Source organism: Hippopotamus amphibius, chromosome 12 (assembly GCF_030028045.1).
Source record: "Hippopotamus amphibius kiboko isolate mHipAmp2 chromosome 12, mHipAmp2.hap2, whole genome shotgun sequence".
In the NCBI taxonomy this organism is placed as follows: Eukaryota; Metazoa; Chordata; class Mammalia; order Artiodactyla; family Hippopotamidae; genus Hippopotamus; species Hippopotamus amphibius.
In genome coordinates, this window is record NC_080197.1 from 36,167,810 (window position 1) to 36,186,657 (window position 18,848).

Consider the following 18,848-nt stretch of genomic DNA (forward strand, 5'->3'; position numbering starts at 1 on the left):
TAGAGGAAAAGCTTTCAGCTTTTCATCATTGAGTATGTTGTTAGCTGAGGGCTTGCCCTATATTGCTTTTATTATGTTGAGATATGTTCTCTCTGTACCTGCTTTGTTGATAGTTTTCATAATGGTCGTTGAATTTTGTCGAATATTTTTTCTACATTTATTAAGATGATCATATGACATTTATCCTTCATTTTCTTAATGTGGTGTATCACATTTACTGATTTGCAGATATTGAACCATCCTTGTATCCCTGGAATAAATTCTACTTTATTGTAACGTATGAGCCTTTTAGTATATTCTTAGAAATTCCCTGGTGGTCCACTGGTTAGGACTTGGTGCTTTCACTGCTGTGGCCTGGGTTTAATACCTGGTTGGGGAACTAAGATCCCACAAAGCACGCAGTGTAGCCAAAAAAAAAATATTGTTGAATTCGGTTTGCTAATATTTTTTAGGAGTTTTGCATCTACATTGATCAAGAATATTGGCCTGTAACTTTCTTTTCTTGTGGCATCTTTGTCTGGTTTTTTTATCAGGGTAATACTGGCCTCATAAAATGAGTTTGGAAGAGTTACTTCCTTTTCTGTGTTTTGGAAAAGTTTGAGAGGTATTGGTATGTATACTTCTTTGAATGTTTGGTAGAATTCACTAGTGGAGTCCTGGAGTTTTGTTTATCGGGAGGTTTTTGATTACTGGTTCTATCTCATTAGTAGTAACTGATCTGTTCAGATTTTTTGAATTCATCCACTTCTTCTAGGTTGCCCAGTTTGTTGGTGTATAGTTGTTTATGATAGTCTTATGATCCCTTATATTTCTGTGGTATCAGTTGTAACATCTCCTCTCCAATATTTTCTAAGAGATGCAGATGGATAACTGTGACAGGAAAAGGAAGAAATGAACTAAAACCTTGGATTATAGATTTACTTCAGACACTTAACTACAGAAAGTAATAGGAGGGTATAGAGAAGTTGATTATTATGTCAGATCCTTAAACACTAACACCTACTCCGTCCTTCGCAATAACAGCTGTCTCTCAAAAACTTTTCAATTCCTAATATTATTTCACTGTCAACAATAGTGTGAAACACGGCATTTTTCTCTTCAGCTTCCCTGGCTCAGAAGCTGCTTTGAGAAGACACATAATAATGTTCAGAATTTCAAGATTAAAGACCACCCTATTTCCTGTTGCTAGGCTAACAAAATGACAGACTATTTAAAAAAAAAAAGACAGCTGTGTCAGTGCCAATCTCAGCAAATGGGAAAGCTGCTAACCTGTGGAAGCCCAGCTTGTATTTTACTGGAGCCAATATTTTATTTTGCAAATGTTGAGCCATTTCAGATGTAGCATTGCCTTATAGTGGGCAGCAATTAATTTTTGCAGGTTTCTTGTGCATTTTTGGTTATGCAAGTTTAAATTATTGCTGGTGGGAATGTAAAATGGTACAGCCACTTTGGAAAACAGTTCACAGTTTCTCAAATGTTACCGTTGTGTACCAACGTACTCACTACATAGTTACCATGTGACCCAAAAACTCCACACTCAAAAGAGGTGAAGACATATACCTATACAAAATCTTGTACACAAGTGTTCATGGCAGCAGTATTCTTAACAGCTGAAAAGTGGAAACACTCAAATGTCCATAATCTGACAAATGGATAAACAAAATATGGTATATCCATGCATTGAAATATTATTCAGCCATTAAAGAGAATGAAATACTTATACCTGATACAATATGGAGAGACCCTGAATATGCCAAGTGAAAGAAGCCACAACAAATATTAGAAAACAAACTAGTAGTTAGCAGTGAGGAGAGGGAAGGGGGAGGGGCAGTATACATTACTGTGCCAATTGAATGTGGACTCTGGAATGAAATGTGTCAGTGTATCAATATTAAATTTCCTGACTTTGGCCATTAAACTCTGCTCATGAAAGGGAATGTCCCTGTGCTTCGGAAGTACGCACTCAGGTGTTTAGGGGAGAGAGGCTGTGTGTCTGCAAGTTACCTTCAAATGGTTCAGGAGAAAATGGTGTGTGTGCATATACACGTATACACATGCACGTGTGTCAAAGGGGAGAGAATGATAAAACAAATGAGGCAAACTATAAACAATTTATTGATTTATTATAGACACTGATATGTAATGTTCTCATTAATCAGTATATTACTAGAGTTTGTTGAGGACCAGAGTTCCATATTCTACAAAGTTTGGCAAAATTGGCACCTAAAAACTATTTGCTATCAGAGAGTTGTGGCTTCTGATTTCAGGAAGTACTCTTTGTTAACAGTGCCGTCTTGGAGTGGCCACTGTTTTCACTTTCTGCTGTTCTGGAGGCATTTAAATCGTGGGTACGTGCTATTTTTGTTGCTTGTGCAGGTTACCATTTACATTTTGTTGTTTCTGTTCAGTTCTCTCCAGTTCTTGGCCCTCTGGGTTCTTTGTCCACTGGGAATGGGAATGGGCCTGGAGTCTTTTGCTTTTCTTAGTGGGTCAGAGGAGTTAGAGAGGAACTGATTGAAAGGAGTAACTCAGGGGCACTTCCTTTGTCCCTCCGCAGGGGGCTTTCTCTTCTCTAAGACCTACCTACCCTTTGACTTCATATCTTGGCCTTAAGCAGACCAACAAAGAGGCAGGTACTTAGGAATGCAGTATATTCCCAGTGCTGAGTTAATTCTGGTATGGTTCATTAATACTCCCTAAATTCGTCTTGAAAGTGAAAAAACAAGGCCTCAGACTCATAAGACTGATCATTGATTGGCCTCAGGTTTTCACTAAATGACCACTATTGTGTGTATACTCAGAGTCCCCAGCATACGGCCAGTGGAAGCCCTCCACAGTAACCCATCACTTGGAACCATGTATTTAAATAACTTTTTGTTTGAGTACAGGAAAAATGAAAGTAGCTGTTAGATTAGGGTAGTGGTAATCAGTGATATTTACCTCTTTTAAAACTTCTTTGTTATTGATAATAGAAGACATATTATGTCACAAATACTGTTCGTATCAAGGAATCAGAATGTTGATTAATACAGTTTTGTTGTATAAACCATGTGGTATAATTGAAAATTCTTAATAATGATATAATGGCCTCTTTGGACAGTGACATGGTAGTATCCTGTAAGCCTGTCTTGACAGAGAGATTTCAGTTCTGGGAGGCTGTCCTGCTCACATGTGTGGAGAGTCATACACTCAGGGATAATTATCATGCATGGTTTGGAGGGTAGGTGGTGGGAAGCAGACCAAGATCCATGAAAACAAGACTGGTGAAATAATTTATGGAACATCTGTAGAATAGGATAGTACACAGCTCTTAAAATTACAGTGTTTTCAGTTTCTGGTGCAATGTGTAAGAAACTTGGAAGTCACTACTCCATCCTACCAAGGAAAAAGCTGAACAAACCAAAAAATAACAACTCTTCTTAGATCTGACAGAAGTGAGGTCACAGGGCAATATACTGTCCCTAAAGCTGGAGAGACCAACAGGTGACTACAGAGAGTGACAGCTTCCTAGAGCAGAGCTGGGGACGCAGTCTAGGACGGAGTGCTGGGACGCAGAAACTGGAACCGTAACTGACGAGGCTCAGTGTGGGCAGGTCTGTGAGACAAACTGCGGGGGACCCAGCCACAGGGGCCCCCACACTTTTGTGAGTTTTAGCTCTAGTTCTACCAGGTCCTCACAGTGACTGTCAGGGAGGGAGAGGGGAGCGCGAGGGGGAGAGAAGCCAGAGCTCTCTGTTATTAACAAGGTCTGCCCTCAAGAGAAGCTGTTTAGCCAGAGCCTAACTGACCTGAGGGAAGGAAAAGACCCAGCTCCAGAAGGCTCTCGCCTCCTACATGGAGCAAGGGAAATAACAGTTCCACCCCCTTCTAGCCTTGAACCTAAAACTGCTCTAAAAATAATGTCTTAAAAAAAAAAGTCCATTGAGTGTAGATGCACGGATTTATTTCTGGACTCTCAGTTCTATTCTATTGATCTGTATGTCTATCTTTATGCCAGTGCAGTTTAAATTGCCCCTCATTTTATAGTAAGTTTTGAAATCGGGAAGAGTGAGTCTTCCAACTTTTCTCTTCTTTAGAAAATTGTTTTGGCTATTCTAGGTCTCTTTATTTCTATATAAATTTTAGTGTTAGCTTACCATTTTCTGCAAAAAAGCCAGCTGGGATTTTGATAAGAGTTTGTATTGTGTAAATCAATTTGAGAATATTGTCATCTCAACAATTTTAAGTCTTATGTTCCTTGAACACCGAATGCTGACCTTGTTTATCAGCTCTAATTGTTCTTGTGGAATCCTTTATACAAGATCATGCCATCTGCAAATAGTTTTACTTCTTCCTTTATAGATGCCTTTCATTTCTTTTTCATGCCTACTGCACTGGCTAAAACCTGTAGTATGGTGTTCAGTAGAAGTGTTAACAGCAGACATTCTTGTGTTAACTTTGATCAGAGGGAAAGAAAGCTTTTGGTCTTTCACCATTGACTATGATGTTAGCTATGGGTTTTTTTTTTTTTTTTTAGTTCTCAAAGATGTTTATTTCAGTTGTAGTTATTAGTGTAATTACAGATGTTAAACAATGAGGACCCCTCCGCATAAAAATGAAGCTGAAACAAATGAACTGGGCTCCTTCACAAGTTTTTACTCTGTTTACAAAGTGGTGGCCCGCAGTAAAAGACTGAGAAGTGAATGCACATTGATGTTTTAAGTGAAACAAAAAGTTTATGCTAACACAGTTCATGACTCTCCCCTTTAAGCATCTGGATCTGACGGACAAGATTTTATCAAGAATACAAAATAAGTCATATCTTCATTAAAAGTTAGGCATACCAAATAATCTCAAGGTTTAAAAATACCTACAAAAGCAGCTAATAAATTAGAGAACCATTTAACAGCAATGAAAAGGTGGCCCAGGGACAACGGAACTCATTAGTCACAAGTGAGTAAATTAGAGTTAACTTGTGCTCAAAATTTAAACTATCAACCACTGGCCAAGTACTGTGTCCAGTAGAGAAATGGTGGCTTTTGAACATCACTGCTTCAAAGTGACCTGGAAAAATACAGACAAGTTCCACTTTCATATCAAAGGGGAAACAAACTGATGAGTCACATTTCTCACAAAATTAGTCCTTTTTGAACATTATGTGCCTGGTACAAGTTTAAGCATTCTACAAGTATTACACCATTTAACCCTGAAGGATATAACTATTATTGCCTGCACAGTACATATGGGGAAACTGAGGCAGATTTAAGGTAACACAGCTAATAAAACACAGGGCAAGGAATCAAATCCAGGCAATGTGTCTCAAAAGTCATCCCCTTTCTCTACTTATACTCTCACAAACCCTAGATTCTCCTCATTTTAAAGGAAAAGTGAGTCCAATATTTGGCCCCAAGCACAACACCAAAGCCTCTGATCCTTTCAGACATCAGTTCTGATAAAACCTCTAGTGAAGCAAAGAATCACTGAATAGAGGGGAGCCCTGCACCCTACTTTAATCAAGGCTCTAAATTCATACCCAGCCCCAACCACACCCTCCCCTATACAATCAGTTTCCACAGGGCCACTGCACACAGCCTGTCAACAAGGGTGTGGTGAGCACAGGCAGTGCTGCGAAGCTCTCAGGTTTGCATCTGCCAGGAAACACTGGCATCCATTGCGGGGGGGATGACAGGGTTGTTACCAGCTATTCCCATCGAAGCTTTAAGTGGCTTGAGGTCCAAGGACTTGGTTATGGCCAGGCTCCTTTCACAGAACACACAACAGTAATTGTACATTTGACTGAAAAGTTTTTATTAGCCTTTTGGATAGAAGGGAATTTATTTGCCAGGAAGGATGATCCCATCATACTTCTGCTGGAACCAGCGCATGGCCTCTTTACTGATTCTGTATTTGGCCCCAATGCAGCCTGTCCTGCGTTTCTTGTCTGCGATGCTGAAACCCGGCCTACCCAGCACCACATAGAAGTCCAGGCCGTAGATACCAATGCTTGGGTCATATTTGATCCCCAGATCGATGTGTTCTTGGATCCCAAAGCCAAAGTTTCCAGTATCTGAGAAGTTATTTTTTCTTAACTCATACTCTCGCACCTTTAGACCTTTCTCCAGGATTTCTTCTGCCTTGGCCCCACGGACTGTGCAGTGGACGGCAATCTTTTCATTTCTCCTGATGCCAAAGGGTCTGACGGTGTATCTAGCTTTGGAGAAAACGGGGGTCTGGCCTGTGAGCTGCTCCAACACCTTGGCTGCCCGGGTCAGCCTGTCTCCACTCTCCCCCACGCAGATGTTGAGGCAGAGTTTGCGGATGCGAAGTTCCCGCATGGTGTTCTCCTTCTCACCTTGATCCTGCGCCATGACGGGAGACAGGAAGAGAAAGTAGCTATGGGTTTTTCATAGATGCACTTTATCAGGTTAGGGAGTTCCCTTCTAGTCCTTGTTTGTTGAGTTTTTTAAAATCATGAACACGTTGTATTTTGTCTAATGCTTTTTCTATGTTTACGGAGATAAGAATTTGAGTTTTTTATTTGTTCTTTATTCTACTAACATGGTATATTATATCACTTGATTTTCATATGTTAAACTAACTTTGCATTCCTGGGAAAAATCCTACTTGGTCATGGAATATAACCCCGTGTATATTATGCTGAATTTGGTTTGCTAATATTTTATTGAGAATTTGTACATCTATATTCATCAGAAGTGTTGATCTATAGTTTTCTTTATTGTTATGTCTTTGTCCATTTTTGGTGTTAGGGCTGGCCTCACAGAATGAGTTGTGAAATATTTTTTCCTCACCTGTTTTTGGAAGAGTATGAAGGATTGGTGTTAATTCTGAAGAATTGGTGTTAATTCTTCAAATGGCTGGTAGAGTTCACCATTGAAACCTTTTAGTCCTGTGCTTCTCTTTGTGGGAAGTTTTTTGATTACTAATTCAGTTGCTTAATTTGTTTTAGGCTTATCAGATTTTCTGTTTCTTCTTGAGTGAATTTTGGAGTTGTGTCTTTCTAAGAATTTGTCCATTTTGTCTAGGTTGTCTAATTTGTTGGCAAACAGTTATTCATAGTATTCCCCCAACTTTTTTGTATCTGTTTGGTTGGTAACAAAGTACCAATTTCATTTCTGATTTTAATAATTTAAGTCTTCTTTTTGCCTTGGTCAGCCTAGCTAAACGCATGTCAATCTGTGAATCTTTTCAGTGAATTAGCTTTTGGTTTTGTTGATTGTCTCTAGCTTTTCTGTTCTCTAATTCATTTATTTCTGCTCTAATAGTATTTCCTTCCTTCTGCTTGCTTTGGATTTAGTTTGCTTTTCTTTTTCTAATTTCTTAGCATGGAAGGTTAGGTTATTGATTTGAGCTCTTTCTTCTTTCTAATAAGCTTTTCCAGCTCTGAATTTCCCTCTAATTACTTCTTCCCATGGGCTGTAGGATCTTTTTATTTATTTATTTATTTATTTATTGGCTGCGTTGGGTCTTCGTTGCTGCACGAGGGCTTCCTCTAGTTGTGGAGAGCAGGGGCTACACTTTGTTGCGATGCGCAGACTTCTCACTGTGGTGGCTTCTCGTTGCGGAGCACGCTCTAGGCCCCCAGGCTTCAGTAGTTGTAGCACTGGGCTCAGTAGTTGTGGCTCGCAGGCTCTAGAGCACAGGCTCAATAGTTGTGCTGCACAGGCTTTGTTGCCCCGCAGCATGTGGGATCTTCCCGGACCAGGGCTCGAACCCGTGTCCCCTCCATTGGTAGACAGATTCTTAACCACTCCACCAGGGAAGCCCCAGCTTTAGGGTCTTGTGTTTTTCTTTTCATTTATCTTAAACTGTTTTCTAATTTCCTTTGTGATTTCTTCTTTGACCCATTAATTATTTAGGAGTTTCTTATTTCATTTCTACATACTTGTGAATTTGCCAAATTTCCTTCTTTTATTGATTCTAATTTCATTCCATTATCATCGGAGAACATTTTTTTAATCCATTTAAATTATTGAGACTTGATTTATGGCCCAACATATGGGACTATCTTGCAGAATGTTCCATGTACACTTAAGAAGAACATATATTCTATGTTCTACTATTGGTGGGTGAAATCTCTTTTCTTTTTTAATAAATTTCTTTCCTCCTTCCTTCCTTCCTTCCTTCCTTTCTTTCCTTTCTTTCCTTTCTTCTTTCTTCACTGTGTTGGGTCTTCATTGCTGCACACAGGCTTTCTCTAGTTGCAGCGAGCAGGGGCTACTCTTCTTTGCGGTGCATGGGCTCCTCATTGGCGTGGCTTCTCTTGTTGCAGAGCATGGGCTCTGGGCACGTGGGCTTCAGTAGTTGCAGCACATGGGCTCAATAGTTGTGGCTCATGGGCTCTAAGGTGCAGGTTCAATAAATGTGGCACACAGGCTTAGTTGCCCCATGGCATGCGGGATCTTCCTGGAGCAGGGCTTGAACCCGTGTCCCCTACATTGGCAGGCAGATTCTTAATCACTGCACCACCCAAGAAGCCCTGGAGTCTTCTTTATATGTTTGTTAGGTCTAGTTGGTTTATAGCTGGTTCAGGTCCTCTGTTTCCTTATAAATCTATCTAGTTGTTTTATCCATTATTGAATGTAAAGTATTGAAGTCTCCAGCTATTACTGTTGAATTGTCTATTTCTCCTTCCAGTTCTCTCAGTTTTTACTTCAGATAGGACTTTGTTGTTAGATATACTTACATGTTTCTAATAGTTATATCTTTTTCGCAGATGGCCCTTTTATCATTGTAAAATGTCCTGTCTCTAGTAACAATTTTGAGTCTTAAAATCTATTGTGTCTAATTTTAACATAGCCACTCCAGCTTTCTTTTAGTACGGTTTGCATAGTACATTTTTCCCCCATGGGGCTCTGTTGGTATATCTTTTCTCTTCCCTATGCTTTCAAGCTGTTTGTGTCTTTGAATTAAAATGAGTCTCATTAGACAGCATATAGTTGGATCATTTTTTTTTTAATCCATTCTGCCAGTCTCTGGCTTTAATTGTAGTGTTTAACCCATTTACAATTAATGTAATTATTAAAAAGGTAGAATTTGCATCTGCCATGTTGCTCTTTGTTTTCTATATACGTTAAGTCCCCTATATACAAACCTTCAAGTTGCGAACTTTCAAAGATGTGAACGTGTGTTCCATTGATGTCAGGTGTGAATGAAATTGCTCCTTGCCCTCCATCTCATATTGCTGACGATCCTTCAGCTCTACCATCTCCCACCTCCTCTCCCTCCTCCAGTCAGAAACTCTTCTTGCCTGTTCACTCGATGGCAGCCCTGTATGCCAGCTGTTGTACTGTACTACTGTACTTTTCAAGGTACTGCACTATAAGATTAAAAATGGTTTTTTTGTGTTTGTTTTTTATGTATTTGTGTGAAAAGTATTATAAACCTATTTACAGTACAGTACTATATAGCTGATTGTATTAGCTGGGTACTTAGGCTAACTTTGTTGGACTTACGAACAAATTGAACTTAGAAACGCTCTCTTGGAACGGAACTCATTTGTATGTAGGGTACTTACTGTGTTATATCTTTTTTGATCCTTTAATACCTCATTCTGTCTTCTTTTGCATTAAATATATACTTTCTAGTGTACTGTTTTAATTCTCTGTCATTTCTTTTATTGTAGGTACCTTGGCATTGTAATTAACATCTTAGCTTATAATAATGTAGTTTGGATTAATAATTCATTTCAGTAGCATGCAAAAACTTTGCTCCTATATAGCTCCATTCCTCTTCTGCTCCTTTGTGATATTATTGTAATACAAACTGTCTCTATATCTAATATGTTGCTCATCAATGTAGATTTATAATTATTGCTTGATGCACTTGTCTTTTAAATCATATAGGAGAAAACAAGAGTTACACGAAAAATGTATTTATGCTTTTATATGTAGCAATATAGTTAAATACATATTTACGGATGGAGTGACCCTTAGCAGTGCTATTTATTTCTTTTTTATTTTTAAGCTCTTTATTGGAATATACTCGCTTTACACTTTTGTACCAATTTTTGAGGTACACTAAAGTGAATCAGCTGTATTTATACATATATCCCCATATCCCCTCCCTCCCGTGACTCCCTCCCACCCTCCCTGTCCTGGCCCTCTAAAGCATCACCCATCATCGAGTTGATCTCCCTTTGTTATACAGCAACTTCCCACTAGCTATCTATTTTACGTTTGGTAGTGTGTCTGTGTCAGTGCTACTCTCTGACTTTGTCCCAGCTTCCCCTTCACTGCCCCCCCCAAGCCTGTGTCCTCAAGTCCATTCTCTACATCTGCATCTCCACTCTTGCCCTGTCACTGGGTTCATCAGTACCAATTCTTCAGATTCCATATATATGAGTTAGCATACAGTATTTGTTTTTCTCTTTCTGGCTTACTTCGCTCTGTATGACAGTCTCTGGGTCTATCCACCTCATTACATATAGTTCAGTTTCATTCCTTTTTATGACTGAGTGATATTCCATTGTATATATGTGCCACATCTTCTTTATCCATTCAGCTGTTCATGGGCATTTAGGTTGCTTCCATGTCCTGGCTATTGTAAATAGTGCTGCAAGGAACATTATGGTACATGTTTCTTTTTGGATTATGGTTTTCTCTGGGTGTATGCCCAGGAGTGGGATTACTGGGTCATATGGTAGTTCCATTTTTAGTTTTTTAAGGAACCTCCAAACTGTTTTCCATAGTGGCTGTACCAGCTTACATTCCCACCAACAGTGCAGGAGAGTTCCCTTTTCTCCACACCCTCTCCAACATTTATTGTTTCTAGATTTTGTGATGATGGCCATTCTGACTGGTGTGAGGTGATACCTCATTGTGGCTTTGACTTGCATTTCTCTGATGATTAGTGATGTTGAGCCTCTTTTCATGTGTTTGTTAGCCACCTGCATGTCTTCTTTGGAGAAATGTCTATTTGGGTCTTCCGCCCATTTGTGGATTGGGTTATTTGCTTCTTTGGTATTAAGCTTCTTGAGCTGCTTATATATTTTGGAGATTAATCCTTTGTCAGTTGCTTCATTGGCAAGTATTTTCTCTCATTCTGAGGGTTGCCTTCTTGTCTTGCTTGTGGTTTCTTTCGCTGTACAAAAGCTTTTAAGTTTCATTAGGTTCCTTTTGTTTATTCTTGATTTTATTTCCATGATTCTAGGAGGTGGGTCCAAAAGGATCTTGCTTTGATGTATGTCATAGAGTGTTCTGCCTGTGTTTTCCTCTAAGAGTTTTATGGTGTCTGGCCTTACATTTCGGTCTTTAATCCATTTTGAGTTTATTTTTGTGTATGGTGTTAGGAAGTGTTCTAATTTCATTCTTTTACATGTAGCTTAATGCAGACTTAAGTTACTGTGTTGTGTTTTTCTGTTTCAGCCTGAAGGACTCCTTGTAGTTTTCCTTGTAGGGAAGGTATGGTTGGAACAAATTCTGTCTTTAGTTTGTTTAATGAGGAACACCTTAATTTTGCCTTCTTTTTTTTTTTTTTTTTTTTTTTGACTGTGCCACATGGCATGTGGGATCTTAGTTTCCCAATCAGGGATCAAACCCATGTCCCCTGCCGTGGAAGTGCAGAGTCTTAACCACTGGACCACCAGGGAAATTCCTCTCCTTCATTTTTGAAGGAAGGTTTTGCTGGCTATAGAATTCTTGATTGACATTCTTTTCATTTTAGCACTTTGATTGTGTTATCTTACTGCCTACTGGCCTCCACAGATTTCTGATCATAAGTCACCTGTAACTCTTATTGAGGATCCCTTTTATGTGAGGAGTCACTTCTCTATTTTTGCTCTCAAGATTCTCTCTCTTTTTTGGCTTTCAGTAGTTTGATTATGACATGTCTAGGTGAGGATCTCTTTGGATTTATTACACTTGGACTTTGTTGAGCTTCTTGGATGTGTGAAGTAATATTTTTCATCATATTTGGGGAGATTTCACTATTATTTCTTCAAAATTATAGTGTCTGTCTTTTTCTTCTCCTTCTGTGACTTTAATTATGTAAATGTTGGTATGCTTAGTGGTATCCCATAGGCCTCTGAGATTCTGTTCATTTTTCTTCATTATTTTTTCTTTTCCTCAATCTGGATAATCTCAGTTGACCTATATTCAAGTATGTTGATTCTTTTGCCTGCTTTCATATCTGCTGTGGAGCCCCTCTAGTGAATTTTTCGTTCTGGTGATTGTACTTTTCAACTGCAGAATTTCTCTTTGGTTGTATTTTATAAGTAATTTCTGTCTCTTTATTGATCATCTCTATTTGGACTTCTTTCTCATATTTTCCCATAGTTGTTTTTTTTTAATTAATTAATTTATTGGCTGTGTTGGGTCTTTTATTGCTGGGTGTGGGCTTTCTCTAGTTGTGGCAAGCAAGGGCTACTCTTTGTTGCAGTGCGTGGGCTCCTCATTGTGGTGACTTCTCTTGTTGTGGAACACAGGCTCTAGACACATGGGCTTCAGTAGTTGCAGCATAGCAGGCTCAGAAGTTGTGGTTCACAGGCTTAGTTGCTCCATGGCACGTGGGATCTTCCCAGGCCAGGGCTTAAACCTGTGTCCCCTCCATTGGCAGGCTGATTAACCACTGTACCACCAGGGAAGTCCCTCCCTTAGTTCTTTAGACATGATTTCCTTTAGTTCTTTGAACATGTTTAAAATAGCTAACGTAAAGCCTTTGTCTAGTAAGTCCAACATTTGGGCTTCCTCAGGGATAGTTTATTTGATTTAAAAGAAAAATTTTTTTTTTTAATTGAAGTGTAGTTGATTTACACTGTTGTGTTAATTTCTGCTGTACAGCAAAGTGATTCACTTATACACATATACATTCTTTTTTTAATTCTTTTCCATTATGGTTTATCACAGGGTATTGAATATAGTTCCTTGTGCTATAAATAGGTCCTTGTTGTTTTATCCATTCTGTATATACTAGTTTGCATCTGCTAATTCCAAACTCCCACTCCATCCCCCACCCTCCCTCCCCCTTTGCAACCACAAGTCTGTTCTCTATATCTGTGAGTCTGTTCCTGTTTCATAGATAGTTTCATTTGTTTCATATTTTAGATTTCACATATAAGTAATACTATATATTTGTCTTTGTCTGACATACTTCACTTAGTATGATAATCTCTAAGTCCATCCATGTTGCTGCAAATGGCATTATTTCATTGTTATTTATGGCTGAGTAGTATTCTACTGTATATATGTATCACATCTTCTTTACCCATTCATCTGTCAGTGGACATTTAGATGGTTTTCATGTGTTGGCTATTGTGAACAGTGCTGCTGTGAACATAGGGGTGCCTGTAACTTTTTGAATTCTAGTTTTATAATTCAAATATATGCCCAGGAGTGGGATTGCTGAATCATATGGTAATTCTATTTTTAATTTTCTGAGTAACCTCCATACTGTTTTCCATAGTGGCTACACCAACTTACATTCCCACCAACAGTGTAGAAGGGTTCCCTTTTCTCCACACCCTTTCCAGCATTTTTTATTTGTAGACTTTTTAATGATGGTCATTCTGACTGGTGTGAGGTGGTACTTCATTGTAGTTTTGATTTGCATTTCTTTAATAATTAGCAATATTGAGCATCTTTTCATATGCCTTTTGGCCATCTGTATTTCTTCTTTGGAGAAATGTCTGTTTAGGTCTTCTGCCCAGTTTTTGATTGGTTTGTTTTTGTGGTTGTTGAGTTGTATGAGCTGTTTGTATATTTTGGAAATTAAGCCCTTGTCAGTCACATCGTTTGCAAATATTTTCTCCCATTCCATAGGTTGTCTTTTCATTTTGTTTATGGTTTCCTTTGCTGTGCAAAAGCTTGTTAGTTTGATTAGGTCCCATTTGTTTATTTTTGTTTTTATTTCTATTGCCTTGGGAGACTGACCTAAGAAAACATCAGTACCATTTATGTCAGAGAACGTTTTGTCTATGTTCTTTTCTAGGAATTTTATGGTGTTATGTCTTATGTTTCAGTCTTTAAGCCATTTTGAGTTTATTTTTGTGTATGGTGTGAGAGTGTGTTCTAACTTCAATGATTTACATGCAGCTGTCCAACTTTTCCAATACCACTTGCGTTTTCCCATTGTATATTCTTGCCTCCTTTGTTGAAGATTAATTGACTGTAGGTGTGTGGGTTTATTTCTAGGCTCTGTATTCTGTTATATTGATCCATATGTCTGTTTTTGTGACAATACCATGACGTTTTAATTACTGTAGCTTTGTAGTATTGTCTGAAATCTGGGAGGGTTATGTCTCCTGCTTTGTTCTTTTTCCTCAGGATTGCAGGGATAGTTTCTGTTGACTGCTTTTTTCCCTCTTGTGTATGGATCATATCTTCTCATTTCTCTTAATATCTCATAATTTTTTGTTAACATTTGGACATTTTAAATAATAAAATGAACATCAGATTAACCCTTTCCTAGAGTTTATTGTTTTTATTTGTTTGTTTAGTGACTTTCTGTGTTGTGTAAAGTCTGTATTCTTTGTCATGTGTGGTCACTGAAGTTTCTGTTCAGTTAGCTTTGTGACCAGCTAATGATTAGTGAGAGCTTTCTTTAAATGCCTGAAACCTGTAAGTCTCACAGTCTTTGCTAAGGGGCTTTGGCACTCATCCAGGAAGTTTACAACTCCACGTTAGCATTCATGTCAGTGTTTGTGCCAAGCTTACATTGAAAGATAAGCCTGAGGTGAGAGCTTAGGCCCTTCTCAGGACTTTTCTTGAGCATGTCCACAGCCTAGATTTCCAGGAATATGTTGGAGCTTTTCCAAGCTCCCTGTGGACAGCTCATTCACCAGCTTTTCCTTTTAAGTTATTTTACTTAGCCTATTGTTTGCCCAAATGTTATCCACTGCCGTAGGCAGCCTTGATGTTAAACAATTGCCTCAGATTATTTTTGACAAATAACCCCCAGGGGAAAGGCTGTTTGCACTGTGTCAACTCTAAGTCAGGTCAAATAAAGACAGTCTTGTGAGGGTGGTCTTCCAGGGAGCTACTAGACAGGTCAAATAATGTCAGTTTTTTGGGAATGAGGCTTTGAAGGAGTTCCAGTTCTTTTCTGCTGCTTTCAGTGTCAATAAGGCTGCTGGTTTACAGGCTGTGATTACAGGCTACTGATTTTCAAGGTCACTACAGGCCAGAGGTGGGGGAAATGGGAATAGGGCAAGTTAAAACACTATGAAGTCCTGCTGTTCTTACCAAGATTCAGTTACTTTTCTCAAATAAATGTCCCTCAGACTGCTTCAAGCCTTTGGTTAATTTCCAGCATCCTGAAAAGTTATTTTAAAGATGTTTTCCGCTGTTATTGTTTCTTTTACAGAGCAGAGAATTTCGAGAGGTCCTTATTCCGCCATTTCTCTGACATCCTTTTTCATTTGTTTTTAGCTTCAAAGTTGTTTATCTTTAGAAACCGAAGAGATGGTATGTTTAAAGAGAAGCAAGACCTAGGTTCTGTTTCAGCTATGTGACTGACATTTTCTCTCTGAAAATTTTGGCCTCAGTTTTTCCATCTGCATAGGAGGGTTGCAGGTGCATCTCCCCATCAAGTCTATAGTGCTCTGTGGACTAAATGCTGTTATGTATGTGGAGATGCTTTGGTCCCTTTGGAAGAAAAGCATTTAATTTCTTCAAGGCTTCCTGACTGTTACTTCCAATTCTGCTTCCCGTCGTATGCCCTTGATCAAGCCCTGAACCAGCTGCTTCTGTTTCTCTTTTTCACCCCACCCTGGCCTGCTCCCCTCTCTCTTTTAGGATAAGACAATACTCATTCTCCCCATAGACATGCCAATGAATTTAAATTACTTTAAATGTCTTTGAATTACTTGAAGTTGTTCAGGAAAAACTGCTATTATTTGCAGTTTGACAGGAAACTAGATTATTTTGCACATATGCGGTGTATTTTAATGCAATCTTGAATATGTGATTATTGGAAATTTTTAAAATATTACACACACTACTAGAAATAGAGTTTTGAAAACCCCAATAGTTCTTTATATGCCCCCCCTTTTTTTGTTCAAGTACCTCCCTAGCTTCATCAAATCTAAGCTTCTCTGTGGAAAGTGGTTAGACCTCAAAGTTTACTTTTTTAATTGTGGTAAAATATACATAATAGAAAATTGACCATTTTAACCATGTTTAAGTGTACAGTTCAGTGACATTAAGTATCACATAGTTGTACAATGCAATGTATGTATCTTTTTTTGAAAAGTATAGATTCCATAGCTTTCTGACCATATTTGCTTTGCAGACCAATATTGTTATTACAGTTAAGTTATATGGACTGCACTGTTTTTTGGTCATTCATTTTGTAGGAAGCCATGAGTTTTATAGAACATGGTAGGTGTTAATTTCATTGGTCATGCTTCCTTACCTCATTTCATTTCTGAAAACAACCTAAAGAACCTCATTCTTCATACACAACATGTTTAACTTTCACATCTTTTGGTGCTGCAGGTTGTAATGCTGGCAGAAATTAACTCAGGGACAGCCGTGTCAAGAGGATTGTATCAACCAGCAACAATCTTTATGGGCCGCCAAATGTCAGCTGTCTCGAGCATTGGAGATCTCAGTACAGAGCAGAAATCTCCCCAGCCCACAAAGAACTTTTCAATTCCTGACCCACATTTACACCGACAGACAGCCCGGAGCAGTAATGTGACAGACAGCTATGTAGTACAAACGCATAGTGACACACAGTGCTTAAATAAGTCTGACAGGATAGATGAAAAGTCATCTCTTCAGATGGGTGAGAAAACACCAGTCACAGCCAGCTCATTGTCTGAGGAGGAACAAACTCATTGCTCGGAGATAGGAAGCAACGCACGTCAGGGCAAGAGTAATTTATCTGAAGGCAAAAAGTCTGCCGAACTCCATTCCCCGTCACGGGAGAGATTAAGTCCAGAGAACAGAACCACTGATTTAAAGTGTGACAGTTCCAGCAGATCAGAGGGATCAGAAGGAGAAATACTGACGCGGGAGCATATTGAAGTTGAGGAAGAAAGAGCCAGACCGCCAGTCTGTCCTCTGTCAGGCTCAGAATACTGTGCATCTGAAAATGAGTGTTCTCAAGAGAAGCATCCTGCCTGGGAAGCTTCCTCAGGTGGGGTGAGAGGCTGAGATGGTTTGCTGATTTTTGTTGTTATTATAGTTTTTCTGGGTGGTGATGGTCTTAGGTAAGAATACAAAATACTGTCTAATTGTATAAAAGAATACAAAATTGTGTCAAGAAACAAAGTAGTGACTTTGCCAATAAATTCCATTCCTTTGAGTTCTTAAATATGTACATGGAAATATTTTTGCAAGCAAATTCTCTGAGTTTTAAAGCTACTGTGATAATTGTAAAACATTGTTAATGGGTTTTTAAATACTATAGTTAGCTGTGGATTGTTTCTACATGTTGGTAACAGATGAGTAGCTCTGCTCTGAGAGGTAGGACATCTTACCTCTCGCTGCTCCCTGAAGTCGGTGATCAGTAGTCTGTTCATGTCCCCTGTTACAGAGCATCTTCCCTGTGGGGACCCAGAGTCACAGGAGCCCTTCAGAAAAATGCGGGAAGAGCAGGAGGAGGAGAGTTTGAGCAGCAGCAGTGACCTCACAGTTTCTGTAAGTGAAGATGATCTGATTTTAAGGAGTCCAGAACCACAGCCACATCCAGATGACACTATGGAGGAAGAAGATGGAATAGAGGCCTTAAATTTAATCCACTCCAAGCAAGAAAGAGATGCCCCATCTACTGAAAAACAAAATTGTATTTTGCAAACCGTAAGCTCTGCCGATTCAGAAAAGGAGTCCTCCACTAACTCGCCAACAAGAGAGTAAGCCAGTCAGTTTTTTTTTCACTGTTCTGTTTTTAATTATAGACATTTTCTGAGACCATTCCACTGGGAGTCTATTATTGAACACTCAGCCATGAATGTATAAGTTCCTTAAGTCTCATAAATAGTCTTTTAGATAAGGACTAATTTTTTTTTTTATGAAATAGCTTTAAAAGCCTAAATATGATTGAAATCATGGTGATTGACAGTTTACAATTATATCTAAAGACTCCCTGGTTAACTCATAAGTCACTCCCCCCACCCCCTACCTGCCATCCTTTTAGAAAATCAGTCATTTTGGAGTTGTAGAAACACAGGTGACAAACACTTAAACTTACTAGAAATTCAGCTTTCGAGACTAAGAACTTTGTATCTGATTAACTTGCTTAATCCTTCTAGCCCTTGCCAGAGTGTCATTTTTGTCATACGATTAAATATACCTCAGTGAGTTTTTCTAATTGTTTATCTAAGGCAGCTTTCCTTCTCTGAATGTACAAGTGAGGACATTGGAGTCTTTCAGGTTAAATGGGAACATCAGTGTTACATATTTTGAGCACTTATAATATCCAAGTCATAAAAGCTCATGTGTGATTTTTTTACTGTTGATTGGAGATAGGGGAATTGTAGAAAACATGGGAACTGTTGAGAATCAGTTCTGCAATAAAAGTAGCACGAATAGCATCAAATCTCTTAGGGATACAAGGAATCTAAGTAAACAACCCGAGGTAGAGCTTACCTTTTAAAATGAGGACACCAAGGCCAGGACATACAGGCCATGGGGGCAGACCCTCCACACAGCCTCACCCTTCCACACAGCCTCCCCCTGAGACCCCACCCCACCCCACCCCCAGAACATTGTTTCTCTGTTGCCATCTCTCACCCTTTCCAACAGTCCCAGCAACAGTGAAAAGCCAAGTGAGTGTTCTTGTGTGCAGGAGTGCATGTTCTGTTTAAAGTACCATTGTACCTTTTAATAGATTGCCTCTTAGCACTCATTACCTGCTTATGGTGAAAGTTGAATTTATAGTCTGATTGACTCAAACTGATGTTCAAGACA

At 38.9% G+C, this 18,848-nt stretch overlaps 2 protein-coding genes across 8 annotated transcripts in view; one reads left to right on the forward strand and one right to left on the reverse strand.

Annotated features, from left to right (window-relative positions):
• The window catches only part of KIZ (kizuna centrosomal protein), a 126,276-nt gene that overhangs the window by 30,473 nt on the left and 76,955 nt on the right, over positions 1–18,848 (forward strand). For all 7 annotated transcript variants that reach the window (XM_057701324.1, XM_057701325.1, XM_057701327.1 and 4 more), the window contains exons 5-6: positions 16,431–17,076; positions 17,476–17,791. In XM_057701324.1, coding sequence (XP_057557307.1) covers positions 16,431–17,076; positions 17,476–17,791 — 962 coding nt within the window. The remainder of the gene's footprint in view (positions 1–16,430; positions 17,077–17,475; positions 17,792–18,848) is intronic.
• On the reverse strand, positions 5,764–6,364 carry LOC130832684 (60S ribosomal protein L11-like). Its single transcript, XM_057701329.1, has one exon. It carries the CDS (start codon positions 6,345–6,347, stop codon positions 5,814–5,816), a length of 534 nt encoding a protein of 177 aa, XP_057557312.1. The 5' UTR covers positions 6,348–6,364; the 3' UTR covers positions 5,764–5,813.

Excerpts from the sequence above, each read along its gene's own strand:
- LOC130832684 (XM_057701329.1), bottom strand. The coding sequence starts at position 6,347 with ATGGCGCAGGATCAAGGTGAGAAGGAGAACACCATGCGGGAACTTCGC.